The sequence below is a fragment of the Trichoderma breve genome, chromosome 6, assembly GCF_028502605.1.
Source record: "Trichoderma breve strain T069 chromosome 6, whole genome shotgun sequence".
Lineage (NCBI taxonomy): Eukaryota > Fungi > Ascomycota > Sordariomycetes > Hypocreales > Hypocreaceae > Trichoderma > Trichoderma breve.
Genome location: NC_079237.1, coordinates 1,018,714 through 1,040,484, shown reverse-complemented (window position 1 = coordinate 1,040,484; position 21,771 = coordinate 1,018,714). Strand labels below are relative to the sequence as shown.

The 21,771-nt window shown below is 50.2% G+C and overlaps 6 protein-coding genes across 6 annotated transcripts; 2 read left to right on the top strand and 4 right to left on the bottom strand.

Annotated features, from left to right (window-relative positions):
* Positions 1–341: 341 nt before the first annotated feature.
* Positions 342–1,724, bottom strand: T069G_09243 (uncharacterized protein; the record flags this gene model as incomplete). The annotated part of the gene is made up of 3 exons (XM_056176453.1): positions 342–1,340; positions 1,414–1,594; positions 1,660–1,724. The coding sequence occupies 3 exons, from the start codon at positions 1,722–1,724 to the stop codon at positions 342–344; spliced, it is 1,245 nt and encodes a 414-aa protein (XP_056024931.1).
* A 3,370-nt stretch (positions 1,725–5,094) lies between these two features.
* T069G_09242 (uncharacterized protein) lies at positions 5,095–7,470 on the bottom strand (the record flags this gene model as incomplete). Its single annotated transcript, XM_056176452.1, has 2 exons — positions 5,095–6,348; positions 6,409–7,470. 2 exons carry the CDS (start codon positions 7,468–7,470, stop codon positions 5,095–5,097), a joined length of 2,316 nt encoding a protein of 771 aa, XP_056024930.1.
* Positions 7,471–8,931: 1,461 nt separating this feature from the next.
* T069G_09241 (cytidylyltransferase family domain-containing protein) lies at positions 8,932–10,611 on the top strand (the record flags this gene model as incomplete). Its single annotated transcript, XM_056176451.1, has 5 exons — positions 8,932–9,093; positions 9,184–9,562; positions 9,625–9,971; positions 10,044–10,502; positions 10,576–10,611. The coding sequence occupies 5 exons, from the start codon at positions 8,932–8,934 to the stop codon at positions 10,609–10,611; spliced, it is 1,383 nt and encodes a 460-aa protein (XP_056024929.1).
* Positions 10,612–11,261: 650 nt separating this feature from the next.
* Positions 11,262–12,306, bottom strand: T069G_09240 (alpha/beta hydrolase fold domain-containing protein; the record flags this gene model as incomplete). The annotated part of the gene is made up of 2 exons (XM_056176450.1): positions 11,262–12,071; positions 12,142–12,306. 2 exons carry the CDS (start codon positions 12,304–12,306, stop codon positions 11,262–11,264), a joined length of 975 nt encoding a protein of 324 aa, XP_056024928.1.
* Positions 12,307–16,946: 4,640 nt separating this feature from the next.
* T069G_09239 (amidase domain-containing protein) lies at positions 16,947–18,414 on the top strand (the record flags this gene model as incomplete). The annotated part of the gene is made up of 3 exons (XM_056176449.1): positions 16,947–17,205; positions 17,277–17,378; positions 17,447–18,414. The coding sequence occupies 3 exons, from the start codon at positions 16,947–16,949 to the stop codon at positions 18,412–18,414; spliced, it is 1,329 nt and encodes a 442-aa protein (XP_056024927.1).
* A 458-nt stretch (positions 18,415–18,872) lies between these two features.
* Positions 18,873–20,886, bottom strand: T069G_09238 (amidase domain-containing protein; the record flags this gene model as incomplete). Its single annotated transcript, XM_056176448.1, has 9 exons — positions 18,873–19,030; positions 19,098–19,289; positions 19,352–19,471; positions 19,533–19,659; positions 19,722–20,114; positions 20,187–20,289; positions 20,355–20,371; positions 20,430–20,474; positions 20,533–20,886. The coding sequence occupies 9 exons, from the start codon at positions 20,884–20,886 to the stop codon at positions 18,873–18,875; spliced, it is 1,509 nt and encodes a 502-aa protein (XP_056024926.1).
* Between the last annotated feature and the right edge of the window lie 885 nt (positions 20,887–21,771).

Here is a 21,771-nt window from a genome sequence, read left to right as displayed (position 1 = left end):
GCGTCAATTTCATCCTGCTTACATACCTCACGCATTCAGCGCATTGTTGTACATCTTTTGTAGGGTAGCACCAGGTCCAATTCCAGCCACATTCCATCAGCATAACAGCCGAGACACTGCATTGCCGAGATCCGCGCTCAAGTCACACATCGCGATTCTCGAAAAATCAATTGGAAAACAAAAGACGAGAAATCTTCGAGCTGCTCAGACATTGAAGAAAAAAAAAAAGATCCGCTAGTATTTCATAGTACACACAAAAAAAAGAGACATCTAGTAGGCAGCTAGCTATACATGACCCTATTATCAATGATCCATATCTCATCCATCCCAATGGTATTTTTTTACACCTGTTCGTTGACAAACAGACCAGCCATGCCCTGGCCGGTACCAATGCACATGCTCGTCAGCAACAGCTTCTTCTTGGTCCTCCGCAGCTCGCTCAGGCCAGTCACGACCTGTCGGGCACCCGTGGCTCCCAGAGGGTGGCCCAGGGCGATGGCGCCTCCCTTGGGGTTCATCTTGGACCAGTCCAGGCTGAGCTTGTCGCGGCAGTAGACGGCCATGGAGGCAAAGGCCTCGTTGACCTCGACGACGTCAATGTCGTTGAGGTTGATGTTGTAGATGGAGAGAAGCTTGGGGATGGCGACGCTGGGGCCGATGCCCATGATGCGGGGAGCAACACCGGCGACAGTGGAGCCAACGTACTTGGCCATGATGGGCAGACCCAGCTTGATGGCGGTTGATCGCTTCATCAGGACAACGGCGGCAGCACCGTCGGTAACCTGGGAGGCGTTACCACCGGTAGTGGTAGGTCCCCACTGAGGGAAAGCAGCCCGAATCTTGGCCAGGCCCTCAGCGGTGGTGCCGGCGCGGATGCCGTCGTCCTGGGTCAGCGTCACCTGCTTCAGCTCGCCGTTCTTGTCCTTGACCTGTGTGGTGATGGGGACAATCTCGTCGTCGAAATGGCCGGCCTTCTGGGCCTTCTCGGCTCGCTGGAAGCTCTCCGCAGCGTACTTGTCCATGGTAACTCGGTCAATGCCAAAGTCCTTGCTGACGTTCTCGCTCGTCCAGCCCATGGGCTGAACGGCGTCGTCGGCCTCCTGGCTCTTCTTCAACACGGCCTCGTCAAATTCCTCGGTAGGGCGGCCGTGAGACATGCTCTCGGCGCCCATGGCAATGCCCACAGCGATGGAATCATTGGAGATGGAGTGGGCAATGTCGGCAATGGCCTTGAGACCGGAGGAGCAGAAGCGGTTGACGGAGCTGGCACCGGCGGTGTTGGGGTAGCCGGCAGCGAGGGCAGCAGTTCGGACCTTGTAGGCGGCTTGGGCATCGGTCACCTGCGAGAGACAATTGTTAGCGGACTATAATTCGATATATGGCTAGATCTCACCAATCCAGGACATGACATACGTTGCCGAGGCAGATGTCCTCAACGAGAGCAGGGTCAACACCGCTCCTCTCGCGAACCTTCTCCAGCAGAGCATAAACCATGTACTCTAGACTGGTGTCCTTGAGGCCACCCTTGCCAGCCTTGGTGAGCGGTGTTCGAGCGGCATAGGTGATGACGATGTCGTCGGGGTTCTTGGACTGGCTACAAGACGAATAGTGTGTCAGCATGTGAAATAATCCCCAAGCGCGCCAGAGCCGGTTCCTTACATGTTGTTCAGCGATGACCCGGGGGCCAGGTGCTTGATGATGGAGCCAATTCGTTCGACAGCCATGGTGTGATGTGATGTACTGTATCCGCAAGACGTAAGAAACAATTCGACGTAAAGACGGTATCACTTTGCAGCAATCAAGTCGCCCCTTGCAGACAATCTGGGGATCCACGAGCTTTATGGATGGTCGCCGGCCGGGGTTTGTGGGGTTGAGCCGAGGCAACCGGCAGCTTACATAAGTTGGACCGAGCCCTGGCAATTCCAGGCCCTGGAAGCATTGACTCGGGATTGCTTCACGGGATCGAGCTTTGCGGGGAAGCTTATTAACTCTCAGGGATGCCTCGGAACACCTGCATAATATTTTAATATTTGCCGCCAGAGAGGCGAGAACCTTGACGAAAATGTGAGATGCCCGGTAGATATCTTTGATATATGAGCGCTCATGTCATCATCTCTGTGGCGGCACATGCTTCCTGTTCGTTCAACGTTTGCTTACTGTACCCCATATCTACTCCGTACATATCTCCATCATTCTCCGAATCTTATTTTGTAGTAATCCCTTAGACTATTCCCCGGCGTATGTGATGACCGTACATATTATAATCGTGAATTCTCCGTCAATTGCTATTCAATGCCTATATTGTTGGCCATGCTGTTGTCTATGTTAGTGCGGATGTGGTCTCCGCTATTCGACTGTACGGGAAGCAGCGATATCGTGACGAACCGAATGGCAACAGCCTTTGCGTACTGACTATTGAATAACAAGCTTCCCTGACGGTGAAATAGAAAGACATCTTCTTCGCCTCCTCAGCAAACCGAGAAAGCAATGAAAAAAAAAAAAACATCCCGAAATCCATCGGGAATCCGTCGACCACCTGGCAATCTCCTATACACGGAGCCCATGGAAGATCGACAACCCTTGCCAGCGAACCCCAACCTGGCTATCTCCTACAAGAGGAGCCCATGGAAGATGAGACTAGAGTCCCGAAAACCATCGGGACCCGCCGAAACCCTGGCTATCTCCTATACACGGAGCCCATGGAAGATCGAACGGGATTTTCTTGCCAGCGAACCCCAACCTGGCTATCTCCTATAACAGGAGCCCATGGAAGACCAGGCCCGCCCAAGCCATCATCAACCTGGCTATCTCCCGCAAAGGGAGCCCATGGAAGATGAATCGGGATTTTCCCTCCTATACACAGAGCCCATTCAAGACCGAATGAATTTCCTCTCCTATACACGGAGCCCATTCAAGACTGAATGGGATTGTCATTGACAAACATCAACATGCTTTCATTCAATCGCCACGCGCGCCAAAGCCCCATCGACTTTCTGCACCGGCTGCAGTAATGCGTTACACATCCCACAGGACGTATGTCGGTTCTTCTTTCTGGATATACTTGTTGTAAGGTCGTATTCTTTGTCTTACTTTGCGTGATGGTACACGAACATCGCCACTGCACCGACAGTCACGACCGACGCTTCTCGACAAGATCGTTCTTCGTTCTTGGTGTTTTTGACGCAGATACAAGAAAGCGGCTTCGAAGGCGGGAGCTTCAAGATCGTAGGCTAAGTTGGCTGCTTACGCTCCTTGACTCATCGGAGTCCGTGTCATCGCCATCGTCATCTAGACCATCGGCTTCAACTCCTAGCCCTTCATCTATGCGGGCAAGATTTTCGTAGGCACTGCGGCTTTGGTTGGAACCGGCTGAAAGATTCCCGTCTCAGTTTGCGTTCCTCTTAGAGTGGCCGACTCTCAGAATAGCTGCAAGATGTGTTCAAGTTAGCTTCAAGTTCTCTGAGTTGTGTCCCAAGACCCCTTTGGCACCTACCCTTGGATGCCCCGACGCACCTGTCTTCTGTTACACTCCTCGTGCTTGCGTTGTCCAGCTTCGGTTGCCTTCCATACCGGCATCCCCGTAGCTTCATGGCCCACCTTCAAAACCCCAAGGTTTCGCTGTCCGGCCGCGTTCTTGTCTGTTCTTGTGACCGTTCTGTCTCATGGCACCCACCTCCAATCACCTGATCACAACTGAAAAGCACTGTGGCCTTCTGTAACTCAGGATTGTTTTCAAGGCCGAAGTGTTCTCATCTCTAACAAGGGACCAAGGGACCAATTGACTGACTTCATATGGCATGTTAGAACTAACTTCTATCCCCATCCTCATATGCTCAACTGCAATGAATGAAGAGTAGGAAGATTGACAAGCTTATCACCCAGGCTGGAAACAGGATTTTCCCGTCATTGGGTCATGACTCCATCTGTGAGCTGAGTCCTCCTAAAAGTCGATTTTTAGACATAGTTACAAGCAACTCTCCCGCCATAACAGAAGATGGAAGAAGACAGTGATAAGAGCAAATACCTGAGAAACGTACCGGTAAAATGACTAGCAGGCACAGATGAAAACACAGAGATTGCGTATTGCCAGCTCTGAAGCAATCGTGGTGTTGTCAATGTTCTTGATGTCGTCATATTGCCGCTGATGCTGGTGCTGCATCAACAACAATATCTGCTCTTGCTGTCACGCCGGCGGCGTTATCGGAACTGCGGTAACTTTCCCTGCCTCATTGCATATAATCTGCCGCTCCATCTCGAAGAAGGGCGCCATTAGGCCATCATCATCGTGACTTGACAATGATGATGCCAGTAGAAAAAAAAAATTTACGCCTGTGAATCTATCTCTGTCAGCATATCTCTGTCAGCTTAGCCATGAACACAAGATGATGACAAGAAGAAGCGGAAAGGAAAAGGAGAAATGAAATCCGGGGAGAAGAGGAATCAAGGAAATGGTAGCCTCAACAGCCAAATGGCTGTGTGAGGGAAAAAAATGAAGTGAATTCAGGCTAGGCAGAAGGACGATGGTTGCCTAGAGGGAGAGATTTCAGCAGCTGGCAGGAGCACAATGGCAGTAGCACCTCGAGGCTGGTCACGAGACCTCGCGTGTACCACTGCGAAGGTACCTGAAGTACTGCAGTACCTGTACGCGAATGCGTTCAGGAGACTGAAGCGAGAAAGATGAAGAATTAACGATGCCTGACAACTGAAAGTCGTTGATATTGCGTGGTAGATGGCTAGATAACACTCCTATAGCAAACGAGAAGATATGTGTTTATTTATTCATCCCTATTATGATCCGTGCAGCCATGTCAACCATGATAACAGGCCCAAAGCGTCGACTGTGAAGATAATATCATCTTGACAAATGTAATTCAGAGCTATCTATGAAGATGATGCCATTTTGACGAATACTATTCAGAGCTATCCATAAAGTATCCCCCCTTTACCCAGAACACCAAGCACACCAAGGTGCTTCTAAGCCACAAATACCCATCCAGGACATGTATAGGAAATTTATCTACAGTACACAATTCATAGCTCCAAAGAAAAAAAAAGATATCAAGTCAACGCACACAAAGCCACATTCATCATAAGTTAAGCCCCAAAAGCTTCACTCACAATCTCTCCTTCATCCGGCGTCACAGCCATTTCCAAAAGCTCGTGGGCCGCTTCAACAATCTCTCCCTCAATTCCCGCCTCCATGACAAGGTCCTCTTCTGCAAAAGTCAACCTCCCAAGTGCAATTAGGTAGCGTTGACTTCCGCCATGTGAAAGCGATAGTTTTCGAGTAATGTCAGCTAGGTTGGACGTCCACGGGTCCGTGGCCAAGGTGTGGATGAGAGTCACACACTGGGAGATTATGCGGTAGAGTTCGGCCGAGGTGGTAGATTCGGCGAATTTTAGCGATGAAGATGTCATGACATCGGGAAGGGGAGGAAGAATGCTGGGTGGAATTGGTTGGTCGTAGAGTTCGTCGATGGAGGTACTTAAGCAAGCTACCAGACGTGGAAGGGCGTTGTCGTGAGATGCCAGCTGCTTGGCACCAAATTCATGTCTTGCAAAAGTAACCAGCGTTCGAAGAGCAGCAAGCCGCACACTTCGTTTTTGCGCCGGGGTAGTCGTGGCGCGGGGATGTTCCATCAGCTTAGCAGATACTCGCTCGATGACGGCTCGCGCTACGGATACCGCATCTTTTTCATCGGATATTGGGCCGATGGAATCGGGCAACGAAGAGGTGGCTAGCAAGTCAAGCATTCCAATGATATCAACAGTTTTCTGTTTTGGCATCAAAAGAAGAAGAGTAAAGTCAAGAGAAATGAGTTTCCAAAATGCAGCGGAAGTGTATCTGGCGCCATCCTCAGTCTCGGTGGGTATCGTTGCACAGGCCAAAGATGCCGTGTATAGCAGCGAGAGAATGTGAGTTGTGTCAATCTGCTGTTCCAAAATGGCATGCTCGTCATTGCTGGCCGCCGTACCGTCTGAAAGACGCGAGGGTCCTTCTGCAACGGTGAATATTGTTGTTTGTGCTACGGGCACAAGCCTGGAAATGATGAGGGGTGCAACAGAGGAGGTGTGGAGCTGAAAAGTGAAGGAAATGAGCGACACAAGGTATTTGATGGGTTCCCAAAATTGCTCCTCAAAGCACCGAGTCCATAGGATGATGATTTGTTCAGCGAAATCGACCAAGAGTTGCATTGGCTGATAGGGATTTCCCATCAGAGGGAGTCTTTCGAAAATGAGGGTTGAGAATGAGATTGTTGGATCAGAAGGGAATGAGATGCGAGAGAGTATGTCAAAGGTGGGGGGCTGGCCTTGTGCAAAGCCGTGGTCAAGTACAACTTGCAAAAACTAACAGATTCAGATCAGTATATCAACAAGCGGAAGTTGAATTGGTGAGTAATTGCGTACATCAAAAGGGACTGTGGGCGCGGCAATGATGACAGGCTGCTGCAATGTTGGCTGAAAGATGGGCTTTGCCTCGCTCATCTCGGCGTCGCCCATGTGTATATCAAGCGCCTTCATCGGTGACTCGGATATCTGGCGCTTTCGCTTCCCCTTGCTCGGTGTCCGCTCTCCAATATTGGTAGCAACGGATCCGGCCGTCTTACTTCTCCCCTGGCCTTTGCTTGGACTTGGAGCGATGTCCATCTCATCGAAGCCATCAGCAAAGCCCCAACTTTTAGCGGCTTTCTTTGGAGTCGCCGTGTTGTTGGCATTGGGCTCTTTTTTCCGAGCTCGGTCATTGGCTTCTTTCATATCGCGTTGCATGAACTGAAGTTCCACATTGGCATGTTTCTCAGCCGCCAGGGCTGCCTCCATAGCTTTCTCCTGCTTGCTTAATTGCTCGGCATTCAGCTTCCGTAGGCGTGCGATCTGCTCGTCGTAGCTGTGCTGCGCTTTTGTCGAATTTGAACGGAGAATAGAGGCTTCGCCACGAGCGGCATTGAGCTCTGCTTCCAAAACGCGAATTCTTTTCTGGAGTGCCGTCACCATGGTCCCCGATTGCCCTTGAGAAGCCACTGGCAGAGCAGCAAGTTGTGCTGTCTGAGGTCGACTAGTACTTTGCGAGGAATCCGGGAATCGCTGAGAGCTCATGAAAGGCTGGTTCAATGGCCGGACATTGGCCATTCGAGTCCGCTCCGCAAGAGGAGCCCCAGGCCTGGCAGCGGCCGAGTCGATCGTGGGGTTCCATCGAGGATTGGGCACGGGAGGTCTCTGCTGTGGTTTCTGCTGCGGCTGCTGTCGCAATGTCTTGTCGACAATGGGCCGGCCAACAGGAAGCCCGACATCGTTGGTCACCTCGGTGGTGTCCAGGTCGTCATCCTCCTGCTCCCAGGCATAGTCGAATTGCTGCGTCAAGGCATGTTGAGGCCGGGCCTGGGTGGACTGGAGAGCGTGATTCTCGAGCTCTTGGAGCACATTGTCGGTGAGATCGTCAAAGCCATCGTCGGAAAACTCGTCGAGATCCATCATTCGTGGATCGTCAATCCATCTGCTTCATGGCTCCAGGCGGCTATGAGCGGCGTACTTGGCACGGCTATTGCTTGCTTTGCTAATTATGCAGCCATGGTGGGACAAAAAAGAACCAGAAGCTGGTGCGCGGTCCAGCTTCCCCACGATTATTAACATGCTGGGCGAATCGACGCGACACGAAGTCACGTTTTTTTCTCGAAGTCCGTCCTTTGTGTGGCTGAATCTTTAAAGTGTGGCTGAAGACTTATTTGGTTGAGATTGTAGTAGTTCAACACGCTACGCAGATTACATACGTTCTCCGCCAAGCGTAGCTCGGGCGCAATATTTGCTGTGACCAGAAACGAGATTTACTCCATTGATACGGAGCATACGTCATTAAATACCGAAAAGAATAGCCAATTGCGAGCATACATCGCAGCACGGCATGCAGCGCCATGCCCTGGATTCAAGGCTTAGCAAATATGAGCGGAAGAGGCGGTGCAACTCCTCAGCCCTGATCTACGCATCATGTCGCATGACGTCGTCCCTGCTTAGAGACGACTTTTGGTTGCGCCATGACTGAGATTGTGCATTGCAGGCTGCCTCTAAAGACTCTGATTGAAGTAATTCGATATTTTCAGACACATCTTATGTTGTTTGCGAAAAAATTATATTTTCAGTTTCCATTTTCTATTCCCCTAACTGTGTTATGCATAGCAAACAGCTTCATAAGTTTGTTGAGGCCAGGTAGGAAGAGGTACTGCTCAACATACAAAATGGCCGTCACATGCGTTTGCGGGGAGCCCAAGCGAATGCGGTCATGGCGCACGGGGAGTCGCAGGACCCCGACATTAATTTGAGCATGCGGCATCCTTATTATTTAAATTACATAACATTGGCGACCTCCAAGTACAGGGACGAGATGGCTTCAAGATTCTGGTAGCATGTAGAAGAAGTAGCAGCTACTAGATAGAAGATAGCACTGTACCTGACAAACGTTTGAAAAGTGCCCGCGCATTCTGCTATACTATTTGGATGTATTACACACTTCTTGGAAAAAGCTCCGCCCATGGAGAGTTCTTGAGGTCCAGTGCTGGTTTCAGTGAAACTCCCGCCTAGCCCAAAGCCTCAGCAATCCCAGCAGCTCGCTAGCGCCAAGCCCCAGGCATTTACAGGCGCACGCAGCAGCACGGTAATAATGGGGATACCAAAACTCGTCAGCTCCACGTAGCTTCTGATTTCCCACATCACCATCGGGCAAGGCCACCTCGACATTTAAATCGCCCTCCACCGCTGCTGGGAATGTCGAGTACATAAGGTGAGAAGAACCAACTACTCAAGACGGCGACTGTGCGCTGGACTAACTCAGGCACCGCATCGCAGCCTGCCGAAGCTCCTACCATCGACGATCCTCCTCCGAGCACTCCGTTGAATCGCGACTCCTGTCCTGTCCCACCGTTTCACCTATCCAGACACGCCATGGCTAGATCAAAGAGAGGGGGCAAGTCCCCAATGAAGAATGCAAATGGCCAGCTCAGCGGCTCCGAGGGCCGCCGGTCTAGCTTCAGCGACAAGAGCGAAGAGGGGTCCCCAACAAGAACCAGGGCCCAGACTCAAGCCAAGCTGGCGGCTGTACAAGAGGTGAGCTCTAGCTGCCATTCTCTTTCGCACTTATTGTCTCTCGCCTCGAGGATGAAGAGAAACCGGGAATTAACATGATGCGACAAACAGAGACCCGCGACTGCCGCCGAGAAGCAGGCCGAGTATGAAAAGAAAAAGGCCAACTTCTGGACACGGACCTTCTGGACGCTGGTCATGATCGGTGGCTTCTTTGGCGCGCTGTTCATGGGGCACATCTACATGATCGCCATTGTTACAGCTGTCCAAATCATTTCTTTCAAGGAAGTCATTGCCATCGCCAATGTTCCTAGCCGTGCCAGATCGCTGCGCTCCACCAAGAGCTTGAATTGGTACTTCTTAGCCTCTACCATGTACTTCCTGTATGGCGAGAGCGTCATCTATTACTTCAAGCATATTGTGCTCGTAGACAAGGTTCTTCTGCCTTTGGCTACCCATCACCGCTTCATCAGCTTTGTGCTCTACGTCTTTGGTAAGTAAATCCTCATTAGTTGCAATGAGACTTCTAGACGGGTTCTTCTAACGCCGGCCCAGGATTCGTCTACTTTGTCGCTTCGCTTCAGGCCGGACACTACAAGTTCCAGTTTACCAACTTTGCTTGGACTCACATGGCTTTATATCTCATCGTCGTTCAGGCCCACTTTGTCATGAACAACATCTTTGAGGGAATGATTTGGTTTTTCCTGCCAGCGGCTCTGGTCATCACCAACGACATCTTTGCTTACATTTGTGGTATTGCCTTTGGCCGCACACAGCTCATCAAGCTTTCGCCGAAGAAGACTGTTGAAGGATTTGTCGGCGCATGGATCATGACCATTCTCTTCTCCTTTTTGCTCGTCAACATTTTGATGCGCTCTAAGTATTTCATTTGCCCTGTCAACGTAAGTCAATCAAGTGGCCCCCCTTCCCCTACCAATTCGATTGTCTAATACTCACATCAATCCAACCTGCAGGACCTTGGCGCCAATGTCTTTACTGGACTCAAATGCGACGTAAACCCCGTTTTCCTCCCACGCACCTACGAGCTCCCGCAATTCTTCTTCCTCCCCCCGGGCACCAACTTCTCTCTTACGTTTGCGCCGATGCAGCTGCACGCCCTGGCACTGGCCACCTTTGCGTCTCTCATCGCTCCTTTCGGCGGTTTCTTCGCTTCCGGTCTCAAGCGCACCTTCAAGATTAAGGACTTTGGCGACTCTATCCCAGGACACGGCGGCATGACGGACCGTATGGACTGCCAGTTCATTATGGGCTTCTTCGCCTACATGTACTTCCACACCTTCATCGAGGTCCACAAAGTCACCCTTGGCAGCGTCCTGGAGACGGCCATTACTAGCCTCAACCCCGAGGAGCAAGTCGAGCTAGTCAAGAGCATGTGTCGATATCTGAGCAACCAGGGCATTATGCCCGAACAGGTTCGTCTTTCACCTTTATATATACCTGAGACGGCTCGTCATGTCAACTAACCAGAGATTTCTCCACAAACAGCTTCAAGCCTGCCTCGAGAAAGCCACTTCTTCATAATGAAACACTTGATCAGGAATCATTTTCTCATGTAACCCTAAACCTCTCCAGCTACACCTTTCGTAATGACCAGGCAACCCTCGTTGCTATTATTTCATCTCACTAGTGGACCAACATGGGACGGCAGAATGAATGAAGATTGCGTGGATCGATCATCCGGGGAGAAGGGGTGTGACGGGTGTTGAATAAAAGGAGGAAAGAATAATGGATGTGGGTTGGTGAAAAAGCATGCCATAGTCGTGTTTTAAATTGTGGGAAGGGATCGTGATGTAAACGGTCTTTCTTTTTTTGCCTTTTTCTTCTTATTCACATGTATTTTGTCATTGTAGTTAATCATCCATCTTCAGAGCATACATAATGCGGGAAGAAAATTGGAAGCGGGTAGGGACAGGTCTCGTTGGAGAGGCCATTCTTATAGCTGACTAGAATTTACGAATAACATTCACTCCAACATCCTCTCAGCTTACTCTGATCCCAGCAATCCCTCAAGAATCTCCCTGCGTGAGTGCTGACTTGGAATCAGTCTTTGGTTCAGAATCACCCAATCGTGAGACTTTTCGTAGGTGGCATCTATCTCACTAGACGCTATCTCCAATGAAAGCAATTTTGAAATAAAGTCGTAATCATATCTGATAACACATTACGTTCCATTACGCAGAGGCCACAATCTCATCCAACCGAGCTACGGCCTCCCTCACGGCATCCATTCCAGGAGCATCATCCTCGATAAACTTCTCCAGCTCATACAAATGAGGCTGGCCATCAGCGACAACCAACGTGACCTTGTCTTCCCCCAAGCAGTCACGCATGTCCTCGCTCACATTGAGCTCCACATCAGGGTCCTTGTTGCCGTGGAAGATGACCGTCTTAGGCCACTGTGTGACTCGGTCCTTGGACTCGGGAAGTTTCGCCCATTGGTATCCGAGGTCGACAAAGTCGACTATGCCGAGGAAGGAGTTGTTGAAGGTGTAGTAGTCGTAGAGCATGCCCCGGAAGCTACTATCCTCTGGTGATGTTCTCGCGGCGGGTACGGGAGGCGTGAATGATGGATTCTTTGCGCCGTCGGGAGTTAGTTTGTCCAGGACAAATGTGGATTCGTCAGTGGGCATTTCGCCGACTTGGATTGGACCGGCGATGTACTTTTCCATTGACGCATGGGGGATTTCCTCGCCGGCGGTTTGGATGGATGAGTTGAAGAAGGGATGGTGGAAGGTGTTGATGCCCTGAATGGAGAAGAGGGCGAAAGGTTTGGGTTGGCAGTGGTGAGCGATGAGAGTAGCCATGAAGTAACCTCCACTGGCGCCTCCAACAATAACTAATCGTTTGGAAGAAGCTGGAGTGTCCCAATTCTGCGCAAATTCATATGCTGCGGTGGCGTCTTCCAAGAGGCCCTGTCCGCCCGCCTGAGGGAGAAGACGATAACTCGGGGAGATGAGAGGCCATTTCCGCCGAATGCACACCTACAATTTTACATGTCAATGGAAATGCTCTATAAAGTGTCCTTTTTTCAGCCCTTTTGCTTCTTCTCACCTGTACGAGCCAAGGCGCAATGACATCACGGTTCCCGTCGACAAGTCCTCCAGGGTGAAAGTACAGAAACACGGGGTTGGTCTTTGGATAGTCGTCTTGAGTGTAGATGTCGCATTTCAGTGAGAGGCCGTGATTGGCGTATTCCTGCGTTATCTTTTGAACCATGATGAACCGTGAATTGACACTCGTTTGTCTATGTATTCAACAAGATTGTTTTCATGAAGGAGAGCATTGTGAACTCGAGCATTATTATATGGATTGGATGTTGAAAGCCCGGAGCGGGGTTTTGATTCAATAAGTGATTACTTGCTACGAGCTGCTAGGCACCAAGGATCCCACAGCGCCCTTCCACGCACTTTAACGCCCTTCGGATAACTACGAGCAACGCGCAAGCACACGCTTTGATCTATTGAACAGCACAATCGCCGACAGAACGCGTCATCACGTGGGCGTAAGCATTCGGTCGAATTTGGGTCCTTGGTAGAGAAGCTCGCCTTTTTTGGGGGTGGTTCAGGGCTTGGGTGATGCCCGTAGCGTTGGTGCTAGCGAAGGCTAGATGCACGAGTTGAGGGTTTTTACGGGCCTGAATCTGGCGCTTGTGGGGGTCGATAGATGATGGTCCGAAGTGGTTCTTGCTAAAGTCCGATGCAGGTGCGGAGTATTATTCATGGCGGCTGTTTCTATATATGTTATCATGAGTTGCAATTGTTCCGTTTTTCTGTTGTGTTAGAGTCATCAAACTGTGGTGTCTGCAACCAGGTTGGGAGGTTCTCATATATGCAGGGCCATCAAATTTGGCTGAGCTTCAATGTTACCGTCCATGGTGCACCAAACAGGTAATACCGCCCACCGCAAAAGTACCAGACAATGGCAGGCTGAGATGCATAACCGGCATGTCACGGGATACTGGCGATACGGCACAACGTATTTCAGGCTAGGAGAAATATGAGAGACGCCGTAAGTATCCGCTGAGGTGATGTTGTCCTTGCAGTGGGCTTGGCATTGGCAAATCGGTGCATGTGCATGTATGTATTCCGTATATCTATTGTACAGAGAGCCAACACCATCAGCAAAACATGGATGTGAACATTACTACTCCCCATTCCAAGGCGTCAAGGGCTAAATGGTATGTGTTCTTTTGTTATGAGTTAAAAACTACGTCTTGCTGTTGGTAAGCCTCCAACGACTGACTGCTTCATCACCTCAATCTTGACACCGCTTGTTCTCTCAGATTGACGGGATCAGGCTATTGGCGACTTGGCTTTATGCGCTGCATGCAGTCCATCATGGGACCTCCTTTGAGCGGGGGTACAATGCCGCTGCTAACGGGAATCGGAAAACTCAATTTACACGGCAGATCCGTCTAGGGATAAAGAGATGGACGGCTCAAAACTGTGCAGATCCATCAAGGTATCGACGGTGTTGGTTTCCAACTGCCGCCGTTGCCGACGAGCGTCTTATGTCCAGTATGACAACAACACGGTCAAATGGTTATGATGTTCACACAGTCTCTTCCATCGTCCTTTGAAGCTTGTCTGATGACCCATGTATCCCATGTTCCACAATGATCCTACGAGGCTTTGCTAGTGTGATACTGACCGAGAGCTGAACATTTGCCTGCTCGTATGTGGCAGCTAAGACGAAATTTGGTATTTTGAAGTCAATTCAAGCGCTTCCTTTTTTCCAAGTCAAACATCTATTGGCCACAAGACTACATGTATGATGCTATAATGTGAGACAGATCAAACCGGAGACATATCCATGATGCAATCATGTAGGAGGCACTTCTAGGCTTTGCGCCCTCTCTAAGGTTGCTTATTGTGATTCGTCCCATATACCCTGTTCGGTATTAAGGGGGTCAGGCGAGCTTCATTTATACAAGGATACAAGGCCCTGCGGCTATCGTACTACGAGGAAACTTTAGATCCAATCACTATATCGCCGTCCATCGTGGCGCTATGCAGGGAGTGTAGCTTCACTGGGAGAAAACAAGCACACAGGGCTATTGGCCAGCCACTTCGGAAAGAGTAGGAAGACTTCTACGAACGAGAGTCGAACTGCCCTTGTTTTGCTTTTTCTCACTTACAAGCCTGCTCCTCATCTTGAGAAAGGAGATCCAATTGGATTCGTTTCCAAGCAAGGAGGAAACAAAACTAGTGTTTCTCTAAGAGGCCCATGAATCAGCCGCAGCCTAGTAAATAAGAAGAAAAAGAAAAGAAAAGAAGTACAATAGGGAGATTTCAGGCGTATTTTGCGATCCTGCGAGGCAAGGGAAATGACCCGGCACCATGGGACAGGGAAGCCTGTCCCGATTTGCTTTTTGCTTGTCTCAGCTAGTGAATACGATGGCCCAGGGATATGGATCAGCCGCACCGTGGAAGAGACAGCCGAATAAAGTAGTAGTTGGCTAGCATCCCGTGTCTCAAATTACAGTACGCTCTTCAATACATGCCGTACCTATGAGGAGTTCTTGCAAGGTGCATGTACTGTATGAGCGTTACTTGTCAACCCTTGCACTTTGATGCTGATGGATAGTACATGGAGACCATAATTGCTTCCTCTGCATGCTCTATGACGCTTAATACTGTTACCTAATGCAACATCGGAATACGTTGGCACCAAAGATTCTTTGCGTTTTGAACGGTCGGGGCATTACATCAAGGGACACCATGAACTTCATGGCTTGCATCTTGCATGGAGGCCCGTGAGGTGTGGAAGCAACCGCATTTTGCATAGACGACATCGGGAAGATCGGTCAGTGAGTGGAGGCGTAAAATTGAGATGTCACAAATGACAACAGGCCTTACTCAGGGCAGATTGCCGCAGTAGAGAGGCGCTTTAATACTCTCTGGTGCTTTGTCGAGACCCATCGAGGCTACTAAGGAGGGAGAGATACCTGATAGAGAGGAAGGAAGTACGGAGTAGTTCTGCCGCTATTGCTCTAGCTCCCCCGCCTTCCCTAAGCTAAGTGCCCTACACTAGCTGCCACTTCCCCGTAATGATTTTCAACTCAACCTAACTCCATCCATGGATTGCTTGCACAGTGTTGTTTGCCCTCACCAAACTTCATCTGTTGTCCCTCTTAGACGGGCTGTTCTATTCTGCCCGCCCAGCTGCAAGCCACACCCGACATGCTTACCAACTGCATGTATTTCAGAACAGAACTCTTCCGACTGTCAACAGCCGGCTGTGATTGCTGACGGCGGTAGCGGGGTTCCTCATCTCCACTCTCTGAGAGCTCGCCATGACCGAGTCGAGGCAAACCCAGACAGAGAGGGAGTATAAGCCTGGACCGGCTGCCCTCGGGACATCAAAGACAAGGATACAGATACACTCACCTACGAATACAATGGCCGCACATGCACATTCGAGGTCTTGTTGCGAGGCCGGTCCACGTGTCTCAGGCCAGCCAGGCAGCCCCTGGGCACGGCCCGACGCCATTCCCCCACCAATTTGGTTTGTGCTGTAGCTCTGCCACTATCTGAGGCCAGGCTTGCGAGGATTTCAGCCCAATGATAGCCGACTGGGCACATGTACGCATAGCACGATGTGCTTTTCCACTCCCCTGCTTGCTTGCTTGCTTGCTTGCTTGCTTGACCGGCTGCACGCTAGCACGCCATGCAGCCCGATACTATGCTTACAGGCATGCGATGGCAGACATCTGCTTATTGCGACACCATCCTGTACCGTGTCTCGAGGCGGCTGCTGTTCAGCCCGACCGCCACAGCTTCGACCTGTGACTCTCAGCTGTTCACCGGCTCCGGTGTGCTGGGTACAGCCCCTTGCCTTGCCTCGCCTCGCCTCAGATTACCTGTTTGGTCGTGGACGAAGCCTCAAAGAGCTGCATCACGAGCTGCAGGGCTGGCAGATACTGCAGGCCCTCGCCGAGTGGGTGGGTAATGATGAGATGGCATGGGCAGATGGAATCGCAAGGTGAAATAAAGAGGGGCCGGGTTCGGCCTGTCACACAGACAGACGGAGCAACTGAGACCAGAGTATCAACGCGCGCAACCCCAAGGGGCCTTGAGAATTACCTTTTCTTTTTTTCTTCTCCCGGCTGTTGCGTGGCGGGTCACATCCGAGGCGCCCATGTCGAGTTACACAGTTTGCTTTCTAGTCCAGCTTTTCAATGGCGTCCTAAATTTGCCTAATGGCCCTACACGCCAATATCCTTGACCTCTGGCCCCTATATATAGAAGATGCCCCATGATAGCCGCTGCTTTCTTGTTCTGCATCTTTCTGGTGACGCCGTTCTTTGAAAGAGAAACAGTGCCAAGATTTTATTCTGCATTCTGGTAGGTCGGCTCAGTCCACTGCTCGCAAAAACTACACCTTGATCCATTCTGAATCCAAAACCCTCTTTTTTAGCCCTGCACAGTCGTTTGCTCACCCCATGCTCCAGGTTGTGTGGATCATCCCAAGGCGAGTCTCTTTGGCTGCTTACAAAGGACGAGGACTCGTGTGCTCTTTATTCTGTTTAGATTCTTTGGAATCTTGCTTCATCTCAGACAAAACTTCGGCTTGTCTTTTCTGGCTCTTCTTTTTCATATTGCCTCATCAGGCGAAACCTGTTCGAGGTCAGCCAATAATAGCCGCTGTCAAGACAAAACCAGGCCTCGGCAGCCGCCTGTCAAGGTACAGTTGACAGGCATACTTGATTGGCCGATTGGTAGGCTGTAATTAGCTGACCAAGACGTCTAGACATCTTTATTAGAGAAGACGCCCTCGTGCGCTTACCAACAGTCAAGCTGGATTGTTTACTTTCATTTCTTCCCAGGAGGATCAGGAAGGCTTTGCGAGGCAATATGGGCAGCGACGACGCATACTTGCTTACGGCAACCCAAGCTCTCGCCAGAATTCGTGCTGGTGAGCTGACGATTGAGGGTTATGCACGCTCATTGCTGCGGCGCATAGACGTGCGTGATGCCGACGTCGGAGCTTGGGCGTACCTCGATAGGGATTACGTCCTCCAGCAGGCGAGGGCTCTGGATAAAGTGCCGATGCAAGACAGAGGTCCCCTTCATGGAATGCCCGTTGCCGTCAAGGATGTCATTTATACAAAGGGTATGTAGTACCGTGTTGCATCTGGCCTGTGGAGGTGTGTGTTGGCAGAGCTAAGGGTAGGGTGTGTCTAGATATGCCGACAGCTCACAATTCGCCGATTTACAAGGGCGACTTTCCGAAGCTCGACGCAGCATCTATTATCCTCCTCCGCCACGCTGGCGTTTTGTTTCTTGGTTAGTTTTCAAACTCCTCCCTCCTCCCTTTCCTTTAGCCACAACCTCGTTGACATGTCCAAACTCAGGCAAAACTACAACGGCTGAGTTCGCTGCCTCGTATACCGGACCGGCCTCGACACGCAACCCGCACAACCCGTCCCGCACCCCGGGCGGCTCCTCCTCCGGCTCTGGAGCCGCCGTTGGAGACTTGCAAGCCCCGGTCGCGCTCGGCACCCAGACCGGCGGGTCCACCATCCGCCCCGGCTCTTTCAACGGCGTTTATTCAATCAAGCCCACCTGGAACGCCGTTTCCCGCGAAGGTCTGAAGATTTCCTCGCTAATGTTGGACACCATTGGCATTTTCGCCCGTGGCGTTGATGACCTGGACCTCGTCGCTGATGCGTTCGCACTGCGTGACGACGAGCCTAGTGACTTTGACGGCATCAAAGGCGCGCGCTTTGCTCTATGCAAGACGGTTGTCTGGCCAATCGCAGGGGAAGGCACTCGCAATGCGATTGCCCGCGCTGTCGAAATCCTTCGTGCTCATGGTGCCGAAGTAGAGGAAGTCGATCTGCCGACTGAGTTTGACAATCTGCCTCGTTGGCACAACGTTGTCCTCCAGACCGAAGGGGAGACCTTTTTCCTTCCCGAACATCGCACTGCCAAGGACCAGCTTTCACCGCAGCTGGCCGGCTATGTAGAGCGAAAAGCTGGGTACGACCGCCGTGAGCAGCTGAAGGCCTTTGATGGTATCGCTGCGTTGCGGCCCAAGATTGATGAGATTGCTGGCAAATATACTGCTATTTTGACTCCTAGTGTTGTCGACGAAGCTCCAGTAGGGCTCGAGTTCACGGGCGACTCGGCGTTTTGCGTTGGCTGGTCCGCGTTGCATACACCGGTGGTAAACATCCCGGGCTTTCAGGGACACTCTGGCATGCCGATAGGTGTTTCGCTTGTGGCTCCGAGATATCGCGACCGCCATCTTCTCAAGGTAGCGAAGGAAGTGGGTAAGCTTTTCGAAGCAGAAGGTGGATGGAAGCGAAACCTGTATTAACCAGTTGAAACCATTATTGTTTAAACGCTCCAAATAGGGGATTTGCAGATGAGTTGTTACCTACTTGCGAGTAAGTAAGTACATTAGAAACAGCAAAAATGTTAGAAAAGGGTAACGAGAGAGTAGAAATAGAAGCTTCACTTAGCTTGGCCTTATCTTTCCCTTCTGTCGATAGTAACTTGTTGTACAGGCTTATACCTGTTTATCAGTTGGACCTCGTAATTGCCAATGAGGACAGCTTCACATGGCTGAGGGACAAGTATCTTTTTTCTTCCAACTATTCAACATGATTGAGATTGATGTAGGCTGCCACATTCATCCAGTGTGTTCTACTATCACTACCCGCTTCCTATGTCTTTTATCGCTAAGTACACAAGTCGTTAATGATTGCATGCTATTGCGCAATCAGCTCATGGCTCGGGCAGACATTATATCTTGATAATCTTGTAAATCCAGTTTCAACGGAAAAGAGTTGGCGGCTTCCGTGGCGGGAAAACTGCTTCATATGCGCTCTGGAGTTGGATAAGAAGGCCCTCCTCTTTCGCAACAGCCCCTAGCCCGTGCGGACGTCCGTTGTACTCAAGGTAGCCAAGCGGCATGGCGGCAACGGGGTATCCTAAAGGAAAAAGTATTAGCCATACAAGTTTTTAAACCAGGTGAAGCGGGAAGAAGGGAGATTGTACCGCAGGCCGCAGCGAAATAGTACAATGGAGACTCCAGCGGTCCCATCACGACGTTGATGCCATATTCGTCAAATATCTTATCGATGCCTTCGTCGCGACCGAGTTTCTTCAGGTGGGCGACATAGTTTGCACGGTCTTCGGGCGTTATGTCCGTGTTTTCGCTACGTTCAAGGATCTCTTGGTTATCATAGCCTAGGAGTTGTTAGATCTGGGAGTCTTCTCAAGCATTTCTGCGAGAGGCGGCATTAAGTTACCTGGGGGTAGCTCTCTATCGGCATTCTTCTTGTTGAAAGCGATTAGTTCGCCTAAGGTCTTGATTTGTGGCGTTTCTAGAAGTTGGAGATACTCCTCAAACTGTTCTTTAAAGTCCTTTTCTACTCCCTGATACCTCAGCCATGTGTGTCTTATGTTCAGATTGACGCACAGCAGACTTACCAAAGATCTTGAGCAATACATCTTCGCCGTTGATCGTCAAAGTGTCTGCAGTTCTCAATGGAACATTGTCCTTGAAAACTGACACATGTTGCTTAATAGTTGCATATGCATCCCGAATTTGATCGTTCTAGTCAACTTAGTATAACCAAGAATGAAACTGACAAAGCGAAGCAAAGGTACAAATCTCACCAGTTGTTTTTCCATTCCTTCATCCAAGACCTTTCGAATCTCAGGAGGATACGTCCACTTTTCCGGGTCCAATGTGCCAATCTTGATGCCCTCCCATGAGCCCGTTACACGCGAAGCGTAGCCACCAGACGGAACATTGTCAGGATCTGTAATAATGTCCATCAACACCGCCAAATCCTTCGTAGTCTTTGTCATAGGGCCGGGTTGGTCCGAGAAGTTCGAAATGGGGACAATGCCCCTAGTGGAGATCAGCGCACGGCCAGGTTTGAGTGAGTAAAGGGCGGCTCGGCCCGCAGGCAGCATGAGTGAGCCAAATGTCTCGGTTCCAATGCTGATGGGGGCGAATCCGGCTGCCACGGCGATCGCAGAGCCAGATGAAGATCCACCAGGGTTCTAAGGAATGTTGCCAGATGAATCAGTGTTTCGGGAAGGGATAATACAGGGCACTGCTTTTGTTTCACTTACGCTGTGTCCTGCGAATGAATCACCGATGAGAAGGCCTCCTTTGACGTAGGGGGATTGAGCTTGGCCGCTTATGCTGTTCCAGCCACAGAGAAGATTTGTGCCCCTGCGCCATTAGTTGTGTCAGTGTATTGAAGAACAATGCCAGTTAAATCTGTAATCATTACTGACTTCCACCATGAGAGTTCCTGAATAGGGAATTAGTTTATTGTGTACATTAATTCTGACTGTTGGGTAGTCACTTACCGACAAGCTGGCTTTGCCTATGATGATGAGTCCAGCTTCCAGGAGCTTAATGGCCTCCGATTTAGCTCATCTCAACAAAATCAAGTTTTACGCAAGTACCTACTCGGTCTATAATAGGCGCATTGCTCCTCGGCTTCGAATCAACCAACGCCAGACTACCAGCTGTTGTGTCTAGACCCGTCGATGGATGCGTTGCGACATTATCCTTGACGAGGATTGGGATTCCATGGAGGGGGCTTCGAAGCTTTCCGCTCTGTCTTTCATCATCTAAAATTGCGGCTCTCTCTAATAGAAGTGCCTCGGGAGCTGTACTGATTACGGCTTTGAGGTAGTCGTTGTGGCGCTCAATCTGCGAGAGATATATCTTCACTAGCTGCTTGCTGTTTATGCCGCCAGAGCTTAGCTCCGGTTGGAGGTCATCAGCAGTGGCGGTCAGAATATCAAAATTTGGGGCCATGGCTGGAAGCGATGCAACAGCGGATATTCCAAGGGGTTAGAGTCAACACGTATATCGAATGCGAAATACGAAAAAGAGTGTGTCTTATTTATTGAGCTCAATTGAGGTCCGCTAGCGAGTTTAAGATGGGAGATAACTGAGCGGGTACTGTTATCCGATGCATATATCCGGAGCAGTGAATATTAATCCAAGATAACCAGCACCCGTGCATCCTTTCTTTTGTACAACCTTCATCTTTGAGATTTTACAATTAATTCAATGCGTTTCCTAAAACAAGTGCAAGCAATCCTACAAATATACGTAGTGTAAAGGGTTAAATGGGGTCCATCTTATTGAGTTTGCTCCTCCTGCAGGGTAACGTCAGCTCCTTCGGATGAGCGACGCATCAGCCGGAAGCTGTGACTGTGATGAGCTCATCAGTTATCCGATTGAGATATCCAATGCCATTTGGATGAGATGATATCTTTGCATTAGGATGGGATTTGTAGGATTCGCGGGGTTGATGCATCAGCCGACGAGACACAAAGTCCAAAAACATCACGTCAGATGGGTATGGTGATGAATGCCATTCTACATATATGCTTACATCATTGAACGATTATGTCTAGAAGAATTATAATGTCATGATAACATGGCCAAGATCATCAATTTTTCGCGTTAAGGATACCAACACGGAGATTGCAAGAGATCTCGCGGTACACGAGCCGAGCTTCTTGAGGCGGAGATGCGGAGATCCAGTTTTCCGTCATCCTGGTGGATTCCCGACGAGCCAGGCTTCTCCCAATCAGGGAAATAGCTTGTCAGCATACGCGTAGCGGCACTTATGTCCGGGAACTGAACCTTTTGGGCTGGAGTTAATAATTCCGCCTGGTGACACTCCCGGCA